Below are 20,255 nucleotides of genomic sequence, written 5' to 3' on the forward strand. Positions count from 1 at the left end.
AAACCGTGTCATCATTTAGTCACCCTCAAGTTGCAAACCTATGAGATTCTTTCTTCTGTTGAGCACAAAAGAAGATATTTTTCACAATGTTGGTAACCAAACAGTTAAATGTGTAATTTTCTTTCAGGTATACCTTTTTATTATAAAGATATTTTATATTTTAGACATTTAAATTTTTGATGCACAATACCCTGTTGGGGCAATTTAATGGCTGCACTTTGCTCTGCACTATGTTCCACCACTTTAAGACAAATGGATTTGTTGTGTTTTCATATTCAAGAGATTATAAGCTAGAACTTTTTTGGGGTTTGCATCGAATGTTCTTCGACTTGTATGCATAATAAATTTGTTTATGAATAAAGATTGATCTGTTGAAAGCAGTTATTTTGAGTTAGATGCCAAATGCTCTCATCCTATTCAAATTTGGCATTGAAGGGGTGCATACAACATATTTTACAACTGGCAACTATAGTTGCCACACATTCAAATACGATTTTCAAGAAAAAAAAAAAATACAACCTGGGGAAAATAAATGTAGAACATGTTCACGTAGGACACTATTAACATGACTACATGCATAAAACCATTTAGAAAAATTTGTGCACAAATGGGTTAAAAAAAATCAAGTGTACGAGCATTGATCAAGTGGTTTTTCACCAAAGACATTATAGTCAGGTTAACAAGAGCAGATGACTTAAACGTATCATGGTGAGTCACTCATGTCATTATGGAAATCCACCTAAGGCATCTAACGTTCCACATGAAACACGTGATATTTACATAGTGATTCTGCCTGCTGCATTCAGACCTTTTTATATGCATATTAAAGAACCGACCGTGGTGATCAAAGGCGTGGAAAAAATCTTTTATTGGTAAACAATTACTACACAGATGGATATGGAACATCAAGACAATGTGAGGCTAATAGCACATCAAAAGACAAAGTGAATTACACACAGATCCATAGCAAAGAGAAAGAGAGAGGGCGAGAGAAACAGGTGAAGCACAGATCACAAGCTATAGATGAAAGCAGAAGGGGGGCTAGAAAAGGACCAATGTCACACGGGCTGGGTAAACAGTGGTTTAATAGGTTACACTAACTTGTTTTAATCCACCACCATCCTGTGTAAATGTTAGGTAAATTAACCAAACAATATTTTTACATTCCGTCTATCTGACTCAAGCCTCTTTGCTGATGCAAGCAGACTAAAAAAAAACACTTCAACAGCTAACTCATCATTCAGCATGTCCCACTGGAGAATCTGAAACTCTAAAGTCTTTGGTTCTGGACAGAGATTATACTCAATCTGTCAGTATGTGCCCATTGCAACACGATCCAGTTTAATCCAACAGGCTCATCGCCCACTCTTTGCTTCTCTCCATAAAAAGTGCATTGTTGTCCTAGCAGTGGAATTAGGCACGCAAGCCATACGGTCAGTGGGAGCCGACCCAGCTGCTGACACAGGACTGGCTGGAACAGTGCTCAGTATTTGATGAAGGGAACACAGAGCACCAAGCATCTCTATTCCTGCAGTGTCAAACATATTTCAGGGAGGGGAAAAAATATTTCTGATATTTGAACCTGTAAAAGTATTTAAAAAGCAATAGCTACAAGATCTGCAGCTGTGTGGTTTTGAAACAAACTCAGCAAGCAAGTATTATGGTGCATGATGAAGAAAAAAAACTGATCAGGTGCATGGAACTTCTATGACTCTCTATCTGGTGAGATAGTTCAAAAAGATATAGGGGAGACTGAAGCAGGATATGACACCTTTTGCAGTGAATATTTCATTATTTATATAATATTTCGTCATATAACTTCTGTTGTGTGTGTGTGTTTGGGCTAGAAAAAGATGTATTACAAATTTCCACTGATATTGATTATGCCGTTATTACTAAATTGTATAACATTTGAATCAAAAATGACCAATGAAAAAATGTGACAACTTGCCCCAACCTGACATTTACAGTATGAAGAATAGCCGTGTCCTATGAGCACAGTTCAACCTTTTGGGTGAAAATGAACTTCATTACATAGCTAACTGAATTCATGTCTGAATGTATGCTACTGTATGTGGCTTAAATTTACTTTGTGTCAATGAAATAACATTTTTTAATCATTTTAGTTTGACAGAAATTGAGCATATGTCTTATTGCATGTATCAGTAATTAACCAGGAAAATGCTACCAATAGAGGGTGACGATGAGCAGAGGGTTTTGTTTGCGGTAAATCAGACTCGTTCCTCCTTATAAACCCACCAACAACTGCCCCTCATTCCAACTCACCTCTCTCTCTCTCTCTCTCTCTCTCTCTCTCTCTCTCTCTCTCTCTCTCTCAGTGCATGAACTTCATCCTAGGTAGTTAACCATTCGAACAGCTGCGTTCCAGTTTCTCCGTCTCTCACTCTCTCTCTCTCTCCGACTGCGTTCACTTCCTTAATTTCAGCCCTCCCTCTCGCGCTCTCTCCTCCTCTACATCCTCAATCTCTCAGCAGCAGCAGTTTGTGTCCTGTGAGAACTGGGGCGAACATCCATGGGGCGCGCGCAGCATCTTTATTTCCCCACGTTACAATTTGAGGTCATATAGGTGGAATATTCACGTCAACGCAGCAAACACACTTGAGTCGTTCGGCGTTTAATCTTTCGGCTTAAAACGCTCAGTCGCACCATATCTGCTTGTATTTGTGACATTTGTAGCTGTGTTGAACTGTGGTGATGGATGGGGACGCGTGCGTTCGCGTGTGGACTCGACCGCTGCAAGTGATGCTCCAGCAGAAGAAGATCAAAGCGCGGAGGAAAAGGCGCAAGGAGTTGTTCGGGGGACAGATGTGCTTCTTGGGGCTGCTGCTGTTGGCGGTGTCATGCTTGTCCAGTTTGGCCGAGAATTCCGGTGAGTTTCGGTTAAGGATTTGTCAGGAATGTGTGTTTGAGAAGGCGGAGGGGGGTAATGGAAAGTTTTACGGGAGAATCATACTCGGCACTCTAAACTGTTAGAGAACCGTACTCGCATTACTGCACTGAGTCAAAGGGAAACATGCAGAATCACAATCGGAACTATTCAATAACATGGTTCTTTAAAACGTTTAAAGTTTACAGAATTACACAGCTGTTAGATAATCATGTTTAAACTGCTTAAAGAGTCACATTCACTCACCGCATTTTTCATGTTGCGATTAATTGCTAATGCTTTTATCACGGTATATTGAAATATACGTTTTAAAACAGTGGTCATAATACAGTATAACAGGTTTATTAACTTTTTTTCTTATAACAGAAATAACTGAATATTTAAATACAATAAAACAATACAAAAAAATATATAAAGTTAATCGTTTTACACAGATTAAAGTGCAAAAGAACTATAAAGACTAATAGGTATCACTTTACAATAAGACCTCATTAGTTAACCTTAGTTAATGCATTAACATTCACAATGAGCAATAGCTACATTTGCTACAGAAGTTATTAATCTTTGTTAAAAAAATACAAGTCTTAGTTCATGTTAGCTCATTAAATAACACAGTTGCAACTTTCGATTTTAACAGTGTGTTATTAAATATAGGAATACCTAAGATTAATGAATGTTCAGAAGAATTTTTCATTGGCAGGTTATGTTAACTAATGAATTAACTAATGTTAACTAATGAAGCCCTAATGTAAAGTGTGAACGAACACTAAAGAATCAAAACACTTTCAAACAATATCTAGGGCATGTTGTAGTCCAGATTAAAACGTAAAATAAGTTTGAAAATGAATAGCCTATTAAGTCTTAATATTTAAGTATTTGGCGCTGTGATGAACACCATAGCAAATTCACAAATCTGAATGGCTATTTAAATCTATTTAAATAAGTTTTAGAAAGTAGCGCAGCTGCTTTATTTATGGGGTTTCCAGGGTAACAGCTGCATTTTCTACAGTTTAGCCATCTGCTGTCAGAGAGTGAATGTGCTTTCATTCAGCGCGTGAGTGCAAAATGTAACTGCTAAAACTGTAAACCAAATTAACCGTTAGACAACCCTGCTCACAACTGTTTTACACAAGTCGTACTTAAGACTATTAACTATTATAATTACTATAAAGAACCATTCACAATGTTAACCATGTCGAGGAGAACTGTACTAACACCCTTAAATGTATTAGAGAACTGTACTCAAAATGTTAACCATATTAACATACCCTATTAACCGTTTTAGAGATGTAAAGTTATTGTAAACTTTATTAAAGAAACATACTTACAATATTAACTGCTTCGGAGAACTGTAATAGCACTAGAGAACTTAACCATTTAAGTGAAACATACTCTACAATTAACTGTTGTAGAGCACTGTACTCAAACTGTTAACCACATTAACAGCCATTCTCACACTATTAACCATTTTAATATTAACCACTTTACTTAAAACTGTTAACTATATTAAAGAACCATATTTACAATATTAACTGTAATAACACTAGAGAACTTTTTAAGTGAACTCTACAAATAACCGTTATAGACAGCCGTACTCACACTATTAACCATTATAAGGTGGTGTACTTATGACTGTTAACTATTTTAAAGAACCATACTCACAAAATTAACTGTTTCGGAGAACCATACTATAGCAGTCTAATCAATTTTAGGTACTGTTAAACATTTAAGTGATTCATACTCTACAATTAACTGTTCAGGGGTGCGTTATTCGCTGATTAACCACCGTAGTACGATGCATCGTTGTAGAAACAGACTAGCTAGTCACGACTGTTTCCTGAACACAGTCATATCTCTATTGTTTGAACCACATTAGTTCAACAACTTAGGGCCATTGTTAATGACGTCACACGAATGTGGTGGTGGAGGAATAACTTCTGTTATTTAACCGATTAGACATCTCTAAAATGCTGCTGTATTGAACCCTTCAAAAACTGCACTTTTAGAGGACGCGCAAAAATACATAGATTAAAATGCATTTATATTTAGATAAAATGGAATATATAGATTGTATTGCATGTTCCAACCATGTAAGTGTGCGTCGCTGTTTGCGAATCGTTTGAACTATGGTTTCAGGAAACACCAAATCGTTGGACCATGTTGGTAACAACGGAACTTGTGACCATAGTTGGCTAACAATGCTTTTGGAAAACGCACCCCTGGACAGCTGTACTGTACTGTTAACCATATTAGAGAGGTGTACTTATGACTGTACTGTACTTATGACTGTTAACTATATTAAAGAGCAATATTCACAATATAAACCATTACAGAGAATCATACAGTCGTGGCCTAATGGTTAGAGAGTGTGACTTGTAACTTGGCTGCCCACTGCTCTGGGTGTTTGTGTGCACTTGAATGGGTTAAATGCAGAACCCAAATGCTGAGCATGGGTCACCATACTTGGCCACATGTCACTAAACTTTTGTTTATTATTATTTTAGAGAATCATACTCACACTACAAGCTGTTTTAGAAATCAGTCATACTCACACTTTTAACTGTTTAATTTCACCTTTATTTATTGACCCATTTTCTATTAAAATTATAATCTTGTTAGTGTTAACATGATTGTGGTATTGATGCATTGAGTGGTTTGCTCTGAACTTCTGTCTTTAATAATAGACTGATCTGTTGCAAGGCAGTTTTCCCCTGCAGTGCTGGTAAAGTTTGTGTTCTGATCCATAATACATGGATTGTAGTAAGCCTGTGGTTTACCCACTGATTCACGAGCACTGAAGGAATTCATTAGTACTGAACATAGATTATTGTTAACTGACACAGGGATCACTCAAAATCATCTATGTAGATTATAACATTATGTGCGCCACTAACTTGAGCCAGGACGATGTGGTAGTCACTCTGGCTGTTCGTATCTTTGCAACTCAGCACAAAAATAATGACTCTTCATAATAATCTTAATATTAAATGTATCTCTCTAAAACCCATTCAGTGTTCAGTGTCGTAGTACCCTGACATCATACAAAAAAAAAAAAAAAAAATTGTATGCTCTGCATGTTTATTATGCGTTTATTATGCACCGTATTTGTAGATAATTTTGTTGTATAACTTAATTTCAACAACTTTGTACATTAAAGCTTTTGGATGTAACGTATAGAGTATTTCATTTACATATACAGTGGTTTAATATATAGAAAGCTGCTCTTTTGCAAATGCCAGAAGGGAAAGCAAATGAAGAGAAGTGGAGAGAGTGAAGAATTAGATTTGGAGGAAGGAATAGAGAATGATGAAGGCAGGGAGAGCTATGCCGAGAATCTGCCAGCCAGCAGACGCTGATATGAAGTGACTGCTCTATCAGTTGCTGACTGGCTCTGACAGACATGCTGCCTGCATGTGGGCCAGCAAGTCGGGCCTCTGAGCTTCTTTGTTGTTTTTTGAAGTTATTTATTTATTGATTGATTGATTTGTCCTTTCTTTTCATCATTTCTCGTGTCCCCCATTTTCTCTCTCTGTCGCTCTGTGTTTCTCACTACCCTTATCTCTCTTTTGCACTATTTGGAAAGGATTTGTTTTTCAAACGGCTTGAGTCAAGTTATTAACAGGACATCTGTGATGTCATGTACTGTTTCAGATTGAATTTGGATCTCTGTAGTTTTTTTGTATTTCTGTCATTTTACGCAGAGAAAGTCTAAATCCATAATGAAGATGCGCCAGGTAGTGATATAGCTCTAGATACGATATTAGACAAATATCATATAATTAATGATTTTTAATAATAAATGTAAAAAAAAAAAAAAAATTGATATTGATATCTAGTTCTAGTTAGAGCTAGAAAAAGTAGAGTGGCATGTTTTTACTAAGGTTGTGTTTGAAAAACATACTCTTCTTTCTCAAAGAAACTAATCCCACCCAAATGAGGTATTTGACAACAAATAATGTTCCTTTTGAGCTCCCAGGTACCTCATGTTCATGCATGGCTTGCTCTCATCTGGAAGATGGACAGAGAAAGAAAGGGTGAAAAAAAAGAAACATGGACAATGTGTTAGATCTTCCTATTGTCTTGGATTATTTTGGACAATGCTAGAAAGTGGTTTGGTATGTTTCGGCTCAAATTTCGCAACTCATTCTCTAGGTTTAAGAAATGCACAGCACTGGATATACCTGATGTCTTTAAGATCAATGGTTTTCCTCAGTTGCAGTCTCAGTTTCTGGCTGTTGTGTAATGTTTGTGAGCCCTTATTAATTTATGCTGGTTTTTCTACGGATATATTTATCAAACCAAAACCTTTATCTACTTTATTTATTGGTATTTTTGCCATTTTATTTTTAAAAGAAAGGCAGCAAAAGTAAAATATTTGACAAAAAAAAAAAAATGTGTTAGGGTATAAATTGTAAAACAATAGAACAACATATAGTCACCTCAATATTAAAGTATTTCAATATTTCAGCCTCAGTATTTTAGATGATTTCATTTTTCATGTCCTTGGTACTGATTCACATTACTGAATCTTCAGTCCTTTTGTCACTTGTGAACATGGAACTATGGAACTATGGACTGGTTCTCAGCAGAATGACTGATTTATGTGAAAGTCATTGTGGCACAATAGACTGCCACATGTGTCTTTGCATGTATATAAACTGTAGGGCTTCAGTTTGAAACAGTGCTGTATCACTGATCTTTCCTCAGAAGGTCATCTCTTTGTCCTTTCTCCTTTTCATCTGTGAATCAGAGCTCAATTGCACTTTTAAGTTACCCTATCAAGCCAGTGCTGTATTGTCTCAAAATGTCCAAAATGTAGTGTAGATAATGTCTCCATATTATAGGTGACCTAGCTGCTTAATTGATTTTTGCATAGCTTTCTATGTAGGGTTACTACTTGTTGTTCTTCTCTCTCTCTCTGTCTCTCTCTCTCTCTCAGAATATGTGTGAAATGTCAGAGGCCTAACAGTGTTCAGGTTACAGATCTGTGGCCATTGAAGCCCATGCACAGGTTATTAGGTGTCACTGAAACAGAGGTGTAAAGTCTTCAAGGGATATAAAGACCATATCGGTTATCATGAGGTTTTTAGTCAGTAATGGACACATTTATCATCTGGTATCAGATATTTAATTTTGGATGCTCCTTTTCAATTATTTTTTGAGTCTTAGTTTACTTTTCCCATCATCTACTGTAGCACTATTTTCAACAAAAATTGCAACAAAAATATAAGCAATATTTGTTGGGCATTGTCTTATAATGGCTTTATTAGGACTTTATTACATTATTTATTAAGACTTTTTTAACAAACAGACTGTACTGCACTTTATTTGAAAATCATTTGAGAACCACAACTTTAATTTGCCTCACAAAACAATTGTCTTTTTGTATTTCTATTTTATTTTTATTTTTTCACAATTTGCTTGTTTTGTAGTGTAGAATACATTTTTTAATATCATAATTTAATAGTTTTAAAGCAATGAAAAAAAAAAAAAAATTGGCCAGAATTGAATTTTTAATGATTGGATTCCTAAAGACTTCTGGAGGTTACCAAATGGTAAATTAGTTAGAATTAACAGCATGTTAATGTCATTTTTCAGTAGGGGAATATCTTGCTATGGTCATTGTGATAACAAAATTTTCCGTCAGCTTTAAAATATACTGACTCTGTGGTTAAGCTTTCACTTGAGCTGATGAATGGAACCAGTGATGTTGTTGTCTGGGGCACCATTACCTTTAAAAGCCATGCTTACACACCAAACCAGCCTCTCTCTACATGCCTTTGACAGCTAATCATTTACAATTTTGTTTGAAACATGGCTTTACATGTTAAAGCAGAGTCCCGGCACTACATATACGTAGCACAGGCTGTCGTTTCTGCAGAATTTCTGAGATGTATTCACAATGAATAAAAATCATCCAGTCATTTGATCAAGTGTGAAGAGCAAATAATGGCTCATCTTTCAGTTCATCACAGTTGGCAATTAAGCTTCCCGTTCAAACACTGATTACAAAAATCATCTCATCATCTCAACATCATCTCAGTCTAAATGTACTGCAGGAGACTCAGTAAATTGAATATTTCAAGCTTAAAGAGGCACTGCACATATTTTGAAGGCTAAAATATCTTTTTTTTTATCATTTTTAACATGATATAAATGCAAATTTTAGTTCCTGTTATTTCTCAGTAGTCTGTTTACATCATGCAGAGATTCTTGTCCATTAATATTGTGCAAAATCAAAACTATCATACAGATGTTTTGTAGAGGACCAATAAAGTAAACAATATACACAGTAACCTCAAGAGTATTTGCACATGCAAGCCACAGTTAAAAATGTGTGAATGCCATTTCATTACATAACAAAATGTCAAAACAAATGTGGCATTTATTTGTAAAGAAAGATAGCACAATCTCACTTCACTATGGAAATACTCTAACATCATTGGTTTGCAGATGCCACCTGGTTTGATATTTTTGAGTCTAATTAAATATACTTGAAATCTTGCATATGATTTTAGGTGGAGTGTGCAGACATTTTTCATCAAACAGTCCAGCGCAAGAGCCCAACACGGACATCTTGTTCAGGTTTTATGTAAACTTCTGTAAACAGCTCCGCATAGTCAATAACAATGTCCTGTAACTTCTTCATTCTGATGCTGTAATATACATTTGCTGTTCAAATCCACGCTGATAATGAACATGGATTTGCGCAGCTTGTCAGTTAACAACGGCTCTGTGTAGTAACAGATTCGCTATGTGAAATCACGCACCTGATGGAATTTACCGCTGATTACAGAACCGGCTTTACTGACAAGATGCGCATTAATTATCGGCCGATATTTATCGTGCACCCCTAGTATTTTACTTTTTGGGAAACCTTTATGGTCTACACACCTTGGTTGGATTGTTTTGAAGGCACAGTGAGTTTATGGGTGCTTTCAAGTCTGATTTAATGAAATTCCAACATTAAGTGTGCCTTACATATCCAAAAGTATCCATTTATGGCAAATGTATATTACAGCATCAGAATGAAGAAGTTACAGTACATTGTTATTGACTATGCGGAGCTGTTTACAGAAGTTTACATAAACCCTGAACAAGATGTCCGTGTTGGGCTCTTGAGCTGGACTGTTTGATTACTAAACATATAACGCGAAATAATAGAAATAAAGGTGGAGTTGAAGTGATGTAAAGATGGCAGAAGCATTATCGCAGGTGTGTGGTCAGCAGTTGTTTATATCGTACTGGTGTTGTGATTGGCAGGATTAGATAAATGCACTCTAAACTTTAATTAATAAGTTCATAGAGAGAAAGAAATCATCCAAATCTTCATCATCATGTTCAAATGATGTAAACATGATCTATCCATTCATAATGATCCATTCTTGCTCTCAAATAATAATAATAATAATAATAATAATTCCATAAAATAGGGCACAATGTACTGTATTAAAATAAAATAATTTTCTGTATTGATTTTTACAGGTATTTTACCTGTATTTTGAATTTTGCACTTTACTGCATTGGATAATGGATAATGTCCTGGCAGAAAATTACCAGTACCTTTTTTTTTTTTTTTTTTACAGTGTTAAGTGTAGATCTGTACTGCATGCTTAAAATACTGTCCAGTGATTGCTTTTATAGCAATGGTAGCACTGTGCATCAAATTGGTATTAAAGACAATGCCATGGTAGATTTAAAGAAATCCAGGAATCCATTTTCTCGACATGTTGAGCAGCACTGTCACCATTTTTTTATTTTATTTTTTTATGATTATTTTTACGAAAATCATAATTGCCAGTTATTACCTTGAAATTGCAATTGCCGTTATTAATTACAATTAGCACAATTTACATTGAATGATGTTTATACAATAGTTTGAAGTAACTGCATGCCTTTTATATGAAAATAAACAAGCTGAAGACACTCTAACAGAAAAAAACTTTTATTGCTTTTCTATGCCTATAGCCTCAAATATCGACTATACATTGGATTGGTTTCTTCTTTAAATAAAAAAGTAAAAATATCCATGGTATTATAATGTTATACTAAAACTAAAATTAAAACAATTGAAAACATGTAAGATAACCTGTAGAAAGAAAAAGAACATCTTAATCACATAGAATAACATAAGTGGACTTTGAACGATTAATTGCTGCTTTGAACGATTATGTAATTGTGGGATCTGTAATTTTAATCACGATTAGAAAGTCGATTAGTTGTGCAGCCCTAATTTTACTTCTGTAATGTGACTTATTTCCTAGTGAAAGGCTATTTAGGAAGTAAAAATGTACAGCAGGACTTTTAGTGGTTGTGAATTGATTGTATCGTGAAAATGCAACGTTACATACCAGAATAGAGCAAGACCTGAATGTGAGTTTGATCAAATAATGGCCAAATTGCTAGTTTGATTAGCATTATCCAGTAAAATTTGCAGCCTCAGTGGCATTAGCAGAAAGGGAAAGTCATTTTAGAGCTGAAGAGCAAGTTATCATCTTAAATGTAATATATTTATTTAATTAAAGATTGTAAGGATAATGATCTTATGTGTAATAATCACAAAGATCTCTTCTTAAGCATGATTTAAAATCATATCAATGTGAAATCCAAATAGCAACCTATTTTACTCCTGTAATGTTTTTGTAAAGTAAATATAGTAATAGTTGTATTTAATTTGGACAGTTTGTTAGTTTCTTGAATAACCAGAGAGAAAAATTCTCAGTAGTTTCTCAGTAATTAACAAAAAGTACTGAATCCCCCAATAGAACGTCCCTAATTAATACAATGGTTTTATTTTAGGCTAGCGGTCTATTTTGGAATACACAAGACAATTTAGTCAGGACGGAGGCAGATGCCACCCTGGAGCGCATGACGAGGTGAAAAGGCGATGGAGAGAGAAAAACAGCAAGGGGTTTTCTATCTGCCGGCTCCTCCTGAATCCCTCCACATGCCTCTCCTGCCGCTGCCCTCACGTGTAGCGCAGGTCATTAATTCAGGGAGGAGGGGGTGCCCTACATACCTAACTCAACTTTTTATAAAGCATGCTCTAAATGTCCTCATTAGAGGTGTGATTTATGATGCCCCTACACTCCACCTTCTTTATGTTTGTGCTGCGGTAAGAGCAGCTCAGGCCCTGCATTGCATCTGTTTATGGAGTTTGCTAAAGCCAAAACCGCTCTGACCGAGTAAATCAAATGCAACACACAGTTCGCCAGAACACAGCAAGACCACTGAACATCTCCTAGAGAGGCTCTGGCCAGCCAGTAAGCGAGCAGATGGATTGCACACAGATGTTTGAAATATTTTAGACGTATGGAGATGAAAACCAGCCACACATTGTAATGTAGCAAGGACAAGCATGTTGTATGGGCACTCTGCAAACCGGGATGACCTGCCAGAAATGTTACGTACTGAAAACAATATGTTCTTCAGTTCACATTACTACGGAGCCCCGCACATGGCATGCAGGAAAAAATAGTAGGCTAAATCGTGCACACGATTTACTAATTCGTTCCCTCAATGTACTAAAACATGATCACTATTGCGTTCCCTCGATTTACTATTTCGTTCACTCGATTTATAAATTGTGCGCACGATTTACTAATTCGTTCGCGCGATTTGCTAAATTGTGCGCACGATTTACTAATTCGTTCGCACGATTTGCTAATTTGTGCGCACGATTTAGCAAATCGAGTGAACGAAATAGTAAATCGAGGGAACGCAATAGTAATCGTGTGCATGTTTTAGTACATTGAGGGAACGAATTAGCAAATCGTGCGCACGATTTATTTATTTTTTCTTGCATGTCATGTGCGGGGCTCCGTACATTACAGACGCTAGTATGTTGATGTTTTTCAGAGTGGGAGATATTAACCGTGAGGGTGGAAACCTTTAGCCTGATTGTCTGTGTGCAGCAGCCCCTATTTGGTGCTGTGAGTTGTGAGATGAGGTTCCATCTGTTTAAATTAGAGTTAAACCAGGCAGAGAGAGACAGACTGAGAAGTTGTTCCCATGTTTACTGTCTTTATCCATTTTTTATTGCAAGTGTTATGGAATAGAGAACCATTTAAACATTTGTTGAAGTATCTATCCATAGTTCTTATTAGATTATGTATGTTCCTGTTTTAACTGTAGTAGCCTGCATTTCAATGGACAATGGTAATTTATTCCTGTGATGCAAAGCTGAATTTTCAGCAGCCATTACTCCAGTCGTGAGAGTCACATGATCCTTCAGAAAAATGCTTATTTGCTGCTCATGAAACATTTCTTCTTATTATTTGTATTATTTTTTCCCAAACATCCTTAAAAGCCTGTATTAACTTTTTTTTTTTTTTTTTTTTTTTTTTTTTCTGGAGAACAAGATAAAACTGATTAAGTTCATGTCATTGTTGAGTATTCGATTGAATTTGTTGACATTGCAACCTATAATATGCTGCTTTTCATATCTTTCAAAATATTTGACATTATGATAACAGTGGCAGAGCTAGAGTTTTATATATGGGGTAGCCAAGGCTAATTCATGGGGTCCATAGACCATGACAGAAAATCAGTGTATAACTCGAAACTAGCATAAAAAAGCATGAATAAATCCTACGATTGCTGATTACTTCCCCACATTATCTTTACATTCCATAAATTCAAATGTTAGTTTATTGGAACTTATTTCTCTTATTTCTATCATCTGATTAACCAGCGGTTGGAGCAAAATATCTAACATTAACTTTAAGTGAATTTTTTAAATGTTGTTCAGGAAACCTAAAACTTCAGCTTACTTCAAACAGGGCTGCCAACTTTTGTGTTCAGCCTGGTGTGAGAATTATTCAGAAATAATTAACAAGCTTGTGATTAAGTGTGATTAAGTTTTATCAATTTTTCTAAACTAAACTATACAGGGCACCCTACTGTTAAGCATCATAGTAGTATCATATTACATTTTTGGGATGGCACCCCGTGTGGCCAATCAGATATCAGGGGTGTCCAGTGCCACTCTGTATGATAGTTGAACAATGACTTTTCGTCTGTGTCAACAAAGTGTTGCTGTAATCTGAGTTTTAAGTGTTCTGAGTGATGATATAGCACATTTCAAATAGCTAAACTGCTCCACTGTCAGCAATTAGCATGGAACCCAACCCAGTGCACGCTGTGAGTGCTAGCACATTCAGATAGCCTTTTACCTGTGCTAAGAGGGGAAGAAGAACTGATTAGCTTTTTAATTGTCTGATTTAGATCAAACGTGAGCTGACTACCATGCAGTGTAGTGTAAATTCTGAGTAAGGATATGAGAAGCTAAGCTCATTACTTTTAACACAGGATTACCTTTCATTCAAATAAGCATTTCTGCTCTGTAAAAAAAAGACAAATGTGCTTAAGATATTAAAATCCACTATGAAAGAATAATGAGTTCTAAACCTTTAATCTTTTGACTGCTTTGAATTTATATAAGCCCTTATTTGATATTCTGTCTGATTACATAAAGCTGCAGTTGAAACATATTTGAAGGTGGTATGTTGGTTTGTAATGTAACCTGCTGAGGAAGAGAGTACTGACAAGAGATATCTGTTTTGGTCGAGTTGGTGGAATCTGTGATTGTCCCAAGGTGAATGGGAGGGTGGCCAAAACAAGCCATTACCCCAAAAGAGCTATGTCTGAGCTGTGATGTAGGAAGAGATTTTGTGGTCCAGTGCCACCAAGATAAAGTTTGTAAGCAAGACAAAATTCGATGCAATGTCAGTAGGACTGCTTTTCATCATCTGGGACTGTTCATCTTGTTAAGTTAGAAGGAAGGATGTGTCATCTGACTAATCTTACCTCAACAACCTTCAGTAAATCTCTAAGATGAGGAAAAAATGGTGTGCAAGAATAGGCCCGAACAGTGCATGAAGCTGGTAAATACTTGTTATTGCTTCACAACATGGCACTTGAAATGTGGGGATTTAAGATAAAATTACATGGTTAAAGTAAGTATGATGGATATGACGATGTTGTGCAATTTGTCCTATAGAGTTTGATTGACAACCTAACTGTGGCAGTTTATTAACATTATTTGTGATCTTAGTCATTTTTAATAAAATTAATTGGTGAAGTTTTGTTTTTGATAATATAAATGAAATTTTAAATGCTGAAGTGTAAGCAATGTTTATTAATGTGTAAAACTATTTTCTGAGTTTATCTTAATATTCGAAACTGTTTAACTGTTCATAACTTTAATTATGCTGGTTTTGGTTGCTAAAAAATAAAAATAAAAATATAAAAAATATGGCTAAATTAGTCAGCCTCATTGCTTAACTTGACTAGTCGACCACTGAGAGCTTTCATTACTGTAGACAAATATCAATGTGCATTTTTGTGATTTAGTAACCATTTAATATGATTTAGTAGTGAAGCTACACTGAGTGACGCCCCTCTCACTGGTTTGCCCAGAGCCTCAAAGCTTCCTGACTGCCCCTCAAGTCCTTTGAAGACTGATTGGTGGAGATGGGGATTTTGTCCAGCTCTTCTGGCTGACAGCAGACATGCACAGCAGGAGCCGCACCGCCAGCAGTCACTAATGAGACTATTAATGGCCTGTCACATCCACAAACGAGCCATTACTGATACCCAATCACTGACTTTATATATAACCACCATAGATTCACTTCTGATAGTTTGTTTAATCATTCACCCAATAGTCTGATCATTAACTATAGTGTACAATTCACAGACAAGGAGGTTCCCATGCTTTTCCTGAGACCCACTTCTATCTCCAATACCTTCAAGAATCAAGAAATCCCACATGGAGTTTATTTCCTTTATATGTATTGATTCTCTATTCACCTTTCCCCTTGCAAAATATTGCCTTCCTTTTAAAAGAACAGTTTGATTTTATAAAGACAACACTAATAAAAATTGAATTTATATTGTCATTTTATTAAATCCAAAAGAAATAGTTATTACATATTATAAGGATCTTTTTCTTAAATGATAGATAGATAGATAGATAGATAGATAGATAGATAGATAGATAGATAGATAGATAGATAGATAGATAGATAGATAGATAGATAAAGCAGAATTTGTAGGACTCATTTCTTATGTATAGATAGATCTGATATTTTCTGCTGACTTCCTAGTGGTCCCTTGGGGTCCCTGTTTCCCATCCAAGCAGATGTTCGCTTTCTGTAACGTCACGAATTTAATACAGTGTTTCCAAAACACTTTAACTTCAACCTTCCTTTTCTCTTCTGATTTGTTTGTACCTCTCCTCTCTCTCTAACTTTGTTTGACTAGTACTGTGCCATATTCAAGTTTTCGCCTAATGAAGATAAACTAGATAATTACGGTTTTGGCAGAGTGGAAGTATGCAGTATTATATTTATCCATTTTGACAGTATGGGGTCAGATGTGTCAGGGCACTCTGAATCTATAGGATAGAATTTCCTGTGTAGTTCCTCTTCGCAACAGCTGCTATCTGGGACAGTCTTCTATGGGACAGGTCCTCAGGTGATGTGCTGCAGATGTGGCTAGATAAAGCAATCTATTTTCTCTTTGACAGTGTTCAAAGTATATAGTACAAGCATCTGCAAGCTTTCTTCTTAGAAATAACACTGTGAGTGACAGGCTTTCTTTGTAGATCATAACCAGTAAAAGTAAAGTAAAACATAGCTAACATCATTGGTTCATCCAACGGTGTGAATTTGAGATGGTATAAACGGTTTGTCCAAAAAATGTTTTGTTTGCAATTCTGTTATGTGCAACTAGTTGCGCAAATATTAAACACTTCACCTATAAGGTGACCAGTGTATGCTTAAGTGAGGAACTTCAGTTAACTAAATTAGTGTGATATTGCAGGTATATTGCAGGTAAATATCTTTTGGTACTTGGCAAATAATGGAGGACTCTTGGGAAAGATGATCAGTGCTTTCTGTGGCTTTCTTTGGGGCATATAGAGGCCTTGTTATTCATTACTTAGAAGTGAGTGCAATACTACTGAGAAGTAAATAAGACCCTTTCCATTAATGATGCTGCCCATTACAGTATCATATTTGAGTAAATCTTTAATGAGCATTATTGTTGGATGACAGTTGCATGGAGTGACACTAAAGTTGTCTTACTTTTCCATTAATTTATAGTTTATTTTGTAATTTGACCTCATTCAAGATAATTTTGTATCTGCAAACAGCGACCCCTGAAATAGCACTGCAGTAAAAAGAGTAAAGTTGCATAATCTGTCTCAGTCATGTTTGCTCTCTGTGAACTAACGTGAACATCACGACAAAAACCTACGGCTCTTTCTTTGTAGGGTGAGGTCCTTTGCCATTATGCGTCCTTGTCTTTCAGCTAAATTTTAATGCTGTTTTATTGTAAAACTCTGAGCATTTAAGGCATGTTTATCTCTGGGGTTTGGTCATTTAACATCATGCTAGAGGCTTTTTGCTTTATGGCATGCACCATGTTGTCTTTGTAGATATAACAAACGGGGGGAAGAACCTGGTTATGTAATATGTTATATGTAGTTTTGGAAATGGTCATTATTGTTTTTTTTTTCTTTGTACATTTTATAATAAAGGTGATTAAGGTGATGGTGCAAATGTGCTATCCTGTTATTCAGGAATTCTTTTTCAAATAAATGTTAATCCTGAAATCAAATAATCCTGAAAAAACAATCACTGCAAAGAATTCCATAAATAATTTCCACAAAAATATTAAGCAGTTTAGCTTTGCCATCACAGGAATAAATTACATTTTAGATTCTATTAAATAGAAAACAGAAACTTTAAATAACAAGTTTTTATTTAGCCTTTGACTGAAATATGTATTTATATATTTATTTATTTTTAATCCTTATATAATAATCTCAAACTCAAACAGCTCAAAATCATGAGAGCTGACTTTGGTCAAAAGGTGTGTGAAGCTTGGTTGTTACAAGTTATGCATTTTTATACCACTAGGATAACAATCCATAAATTACCACATGTGCATTTTCAATCTCACTGAGGGACTGTCTCTTTAATGGGGTCTCTCGCAGAGGTGCGTTGGGCTCTCTGGTGCAGCTGCATGCCGAGACTTTTTACATTCATTACTTAGAAATGTCTAAAATACTTCTGTGGAGTATCTCAGACCTTCTTCTGTTAATATAAATGTTTAAGGAGAATTACAGTTATTTGCATCCAATGACACTTAATGTAAAATTAAATGTAAAAGCAATATTCTTTTTTTAGGAGATTGAGTTTGTGCCTTATCATTAGTTTATTGTTTATTTCACGTGGTTTCTTTTTTTTTAATCCTCTGCAAATGTACTGATGTGTTTTCTGTGTGCGATTAGCCGTGTTCATCTGAGCGTGATGTCGTCACTGTTCTCCTCTGGTCCCTGCGGTTACATCACATCTCCATAGTAACTTCCTGCCTCCTCCCGCATGTGTGTGTGCAGTGTGCATTCTGGCTCGCTACACAGGTAATGCCATTTATGTGCAGCATGTCAGAAAAAAGCACAATATTTCCAATGAAGCTGGCACATTGAACCTGTGCTATGCTCACTCTAATGGAGCTGCTACTTTCCTCTTTAACATGCGTTAGAGGATGGAAACTACATGGTTAATTACTTAGCCAATTAGTTGTGTTTTAGCCCTGGAGAGTGAGAAATAAAGACTCACTAAACATTTGGGGCACTTTACTGTGCAAAAACAGCACAACAGCACCTTATTCACTAACCACCTACAGTCCAGTTTAACTAGGTTTTAAATTGGGTTGTACCATATTTGACATTTAACCAAAATTAGAATGATGGAGAAGAGCATTTATACAGATGTACACAGATGTGTAAGCAAATTTTTACCAATCATTGAGCATTATAAATTTCAGCATTTAGATTCCTTTATGGTACCATTTTATTGCTGATTTGAAATAATGAAACAATATGGTTGGTTTTCACCATTCAGTTACAGGCAATCTACTAATACCTGTAGACGATGACCAACATGTAAAGATCATGTATTTACCAAGATTTACTAATATTACTAGTAATAGGAAAAAGTGTGCAATACATCAGAATAAGTTCTGCCTTCTAAAAAAATAAAAAAAAAGAGGCAGTCTCCAACTGGTAAAGTCATTGCATTACTGCAGCTGCTGTTAGAAACTCCAGTTCCCATAGAAACAGTCAGTGTCCTGAGCCACACGCTTGGGACTGCACATGCGCAATGGCTGAACCAACTTGAAATATGCATTTTTAAATGCTATTTGAGCTTAATAAATAACATTTATGGGATAGTTCATGCCAAATGTTGTAGCTGATTTGAAATACATTATTTACATGTGAATTTGGCAAATAGATTTATTCTTGCATGCCCGAAACAGCTGCCCAGAGGCATTGCAGTTATGGCAGCAGAGTGAAATGACTTTCCTCGAAAGGGACTTTGACAGACTAGCCTCAAAGGGACTCTAGCCCTAGCCTGCTGCATCCTCTGCAACCTAACACTCAGAACTGGCCTGCAAAAACAAGAATTGCAGTGTGCAAATTGCATTCAGCATAGAGTTTGTGAGCACAATTGTGCTGCTACCTAATTTACATAATTCCTTTAGTGAATTGGGTGCTAAAAAACAGAGACAGCGTGTTCAAATAAACGGCGCAATGAATTCCCCTCTGAAAGATGGAGGGATCATATACCAATGAAGTGTCTGTGTGGCTCAGTTTTGTGCTTTGCTTGCTCACCTCTAATGTCCTGGACAGATCGCTACTGTCTCTTTACTATGAGGAAGACGCTAAGGTGTCACATTTTCCAAAACTGTCACAACCGTCTTTGCTTCACTACATGATTCTTTTGACATCTCAGGGGACGATGAATTATTAAACATTTTCCACTAGGAATGTCAGTGCTTGGATCAGTTTTTTTCTTTTTTTGTCTTTTTGTTGATGAAGACAAACTCAAGTTTCCTATCAGTGCAGAAGAAGAACAGGGTGTTCTGACGCTCTCCTAACAACCATATCCCAGTTCTGTATCGCCGTTTGCGTCACATCACAATGTCAAAATGCGTCACGGCATAATGCACCATGTAGCCCCCAAGCCCTATCGTGAGTGCTATTTTTATTATTATATATATATTTTTTTATAAATATAAAGGTTTATTTATAGTGACTAGAAAGGAAAATGGGGGCCGGCGCTCTGAAAAGAGTAGCGCAGGAAGACGGTTGAGCAGAGTGGAGTAAGGGCAAAGGCGCTTTAGGACAGAGCGACCCAGATGACAGTACTACCAGAATAATCACCCCCTCCCAGCCCAGACAAGCCCGGACAGAGGCACTGCCGCAGGAGCATTCGCCGCGTGATGTCACTTTTATTACGCCTCTGCTTCACTCCGCACCACAGACGGCCCTCAT

The 20,255-nt window shown here is 36.2% G+C and overlaps 1 protein-coding gene across 1 annotated transcript in view; it reads left to right on the forward strand.

The window, feature by feature from the left end:
- The first annotated feature begins 2,347 nt into the window (after nucleotides 1-2,347).
- The window catches only part of LOC109101229 (sodium/potassium/calcium exchanger 3-like), a 68,654-nt gene continuing 50,746 nt past the window's right edge, over nucleotides 2,348-20,255 (forward strand). Inside the window, exon 1 of the mRNA XM_042768960.1 lies at nucleotides 2,348-2,890. Within this exon, the coding sequence (XP_042624894.1) occupies nucleotides 2,716-2,890 (175 nt within the window). The 5' untranslated portion in view covers nucleotides 2,348-2,715. The remainder of the gene's footprint in view (nucleotides 2,891-20,255) is intronic.

This window comes from Cyprinus carpio, chromosome A13 (genome assembly GCF_018340385.1).
Source record: "Cyprinus carpio isolate SPL01 chromosome A13, ASM1834038v1, whole genome shotgun sequence".
Taxonomy (NCBI): Eukaryota; Metazoa; Chordata; class Actinopteri; order Cypriniformes; family Cyprinidae; genus Cyprinus; species Cyprinus carpio.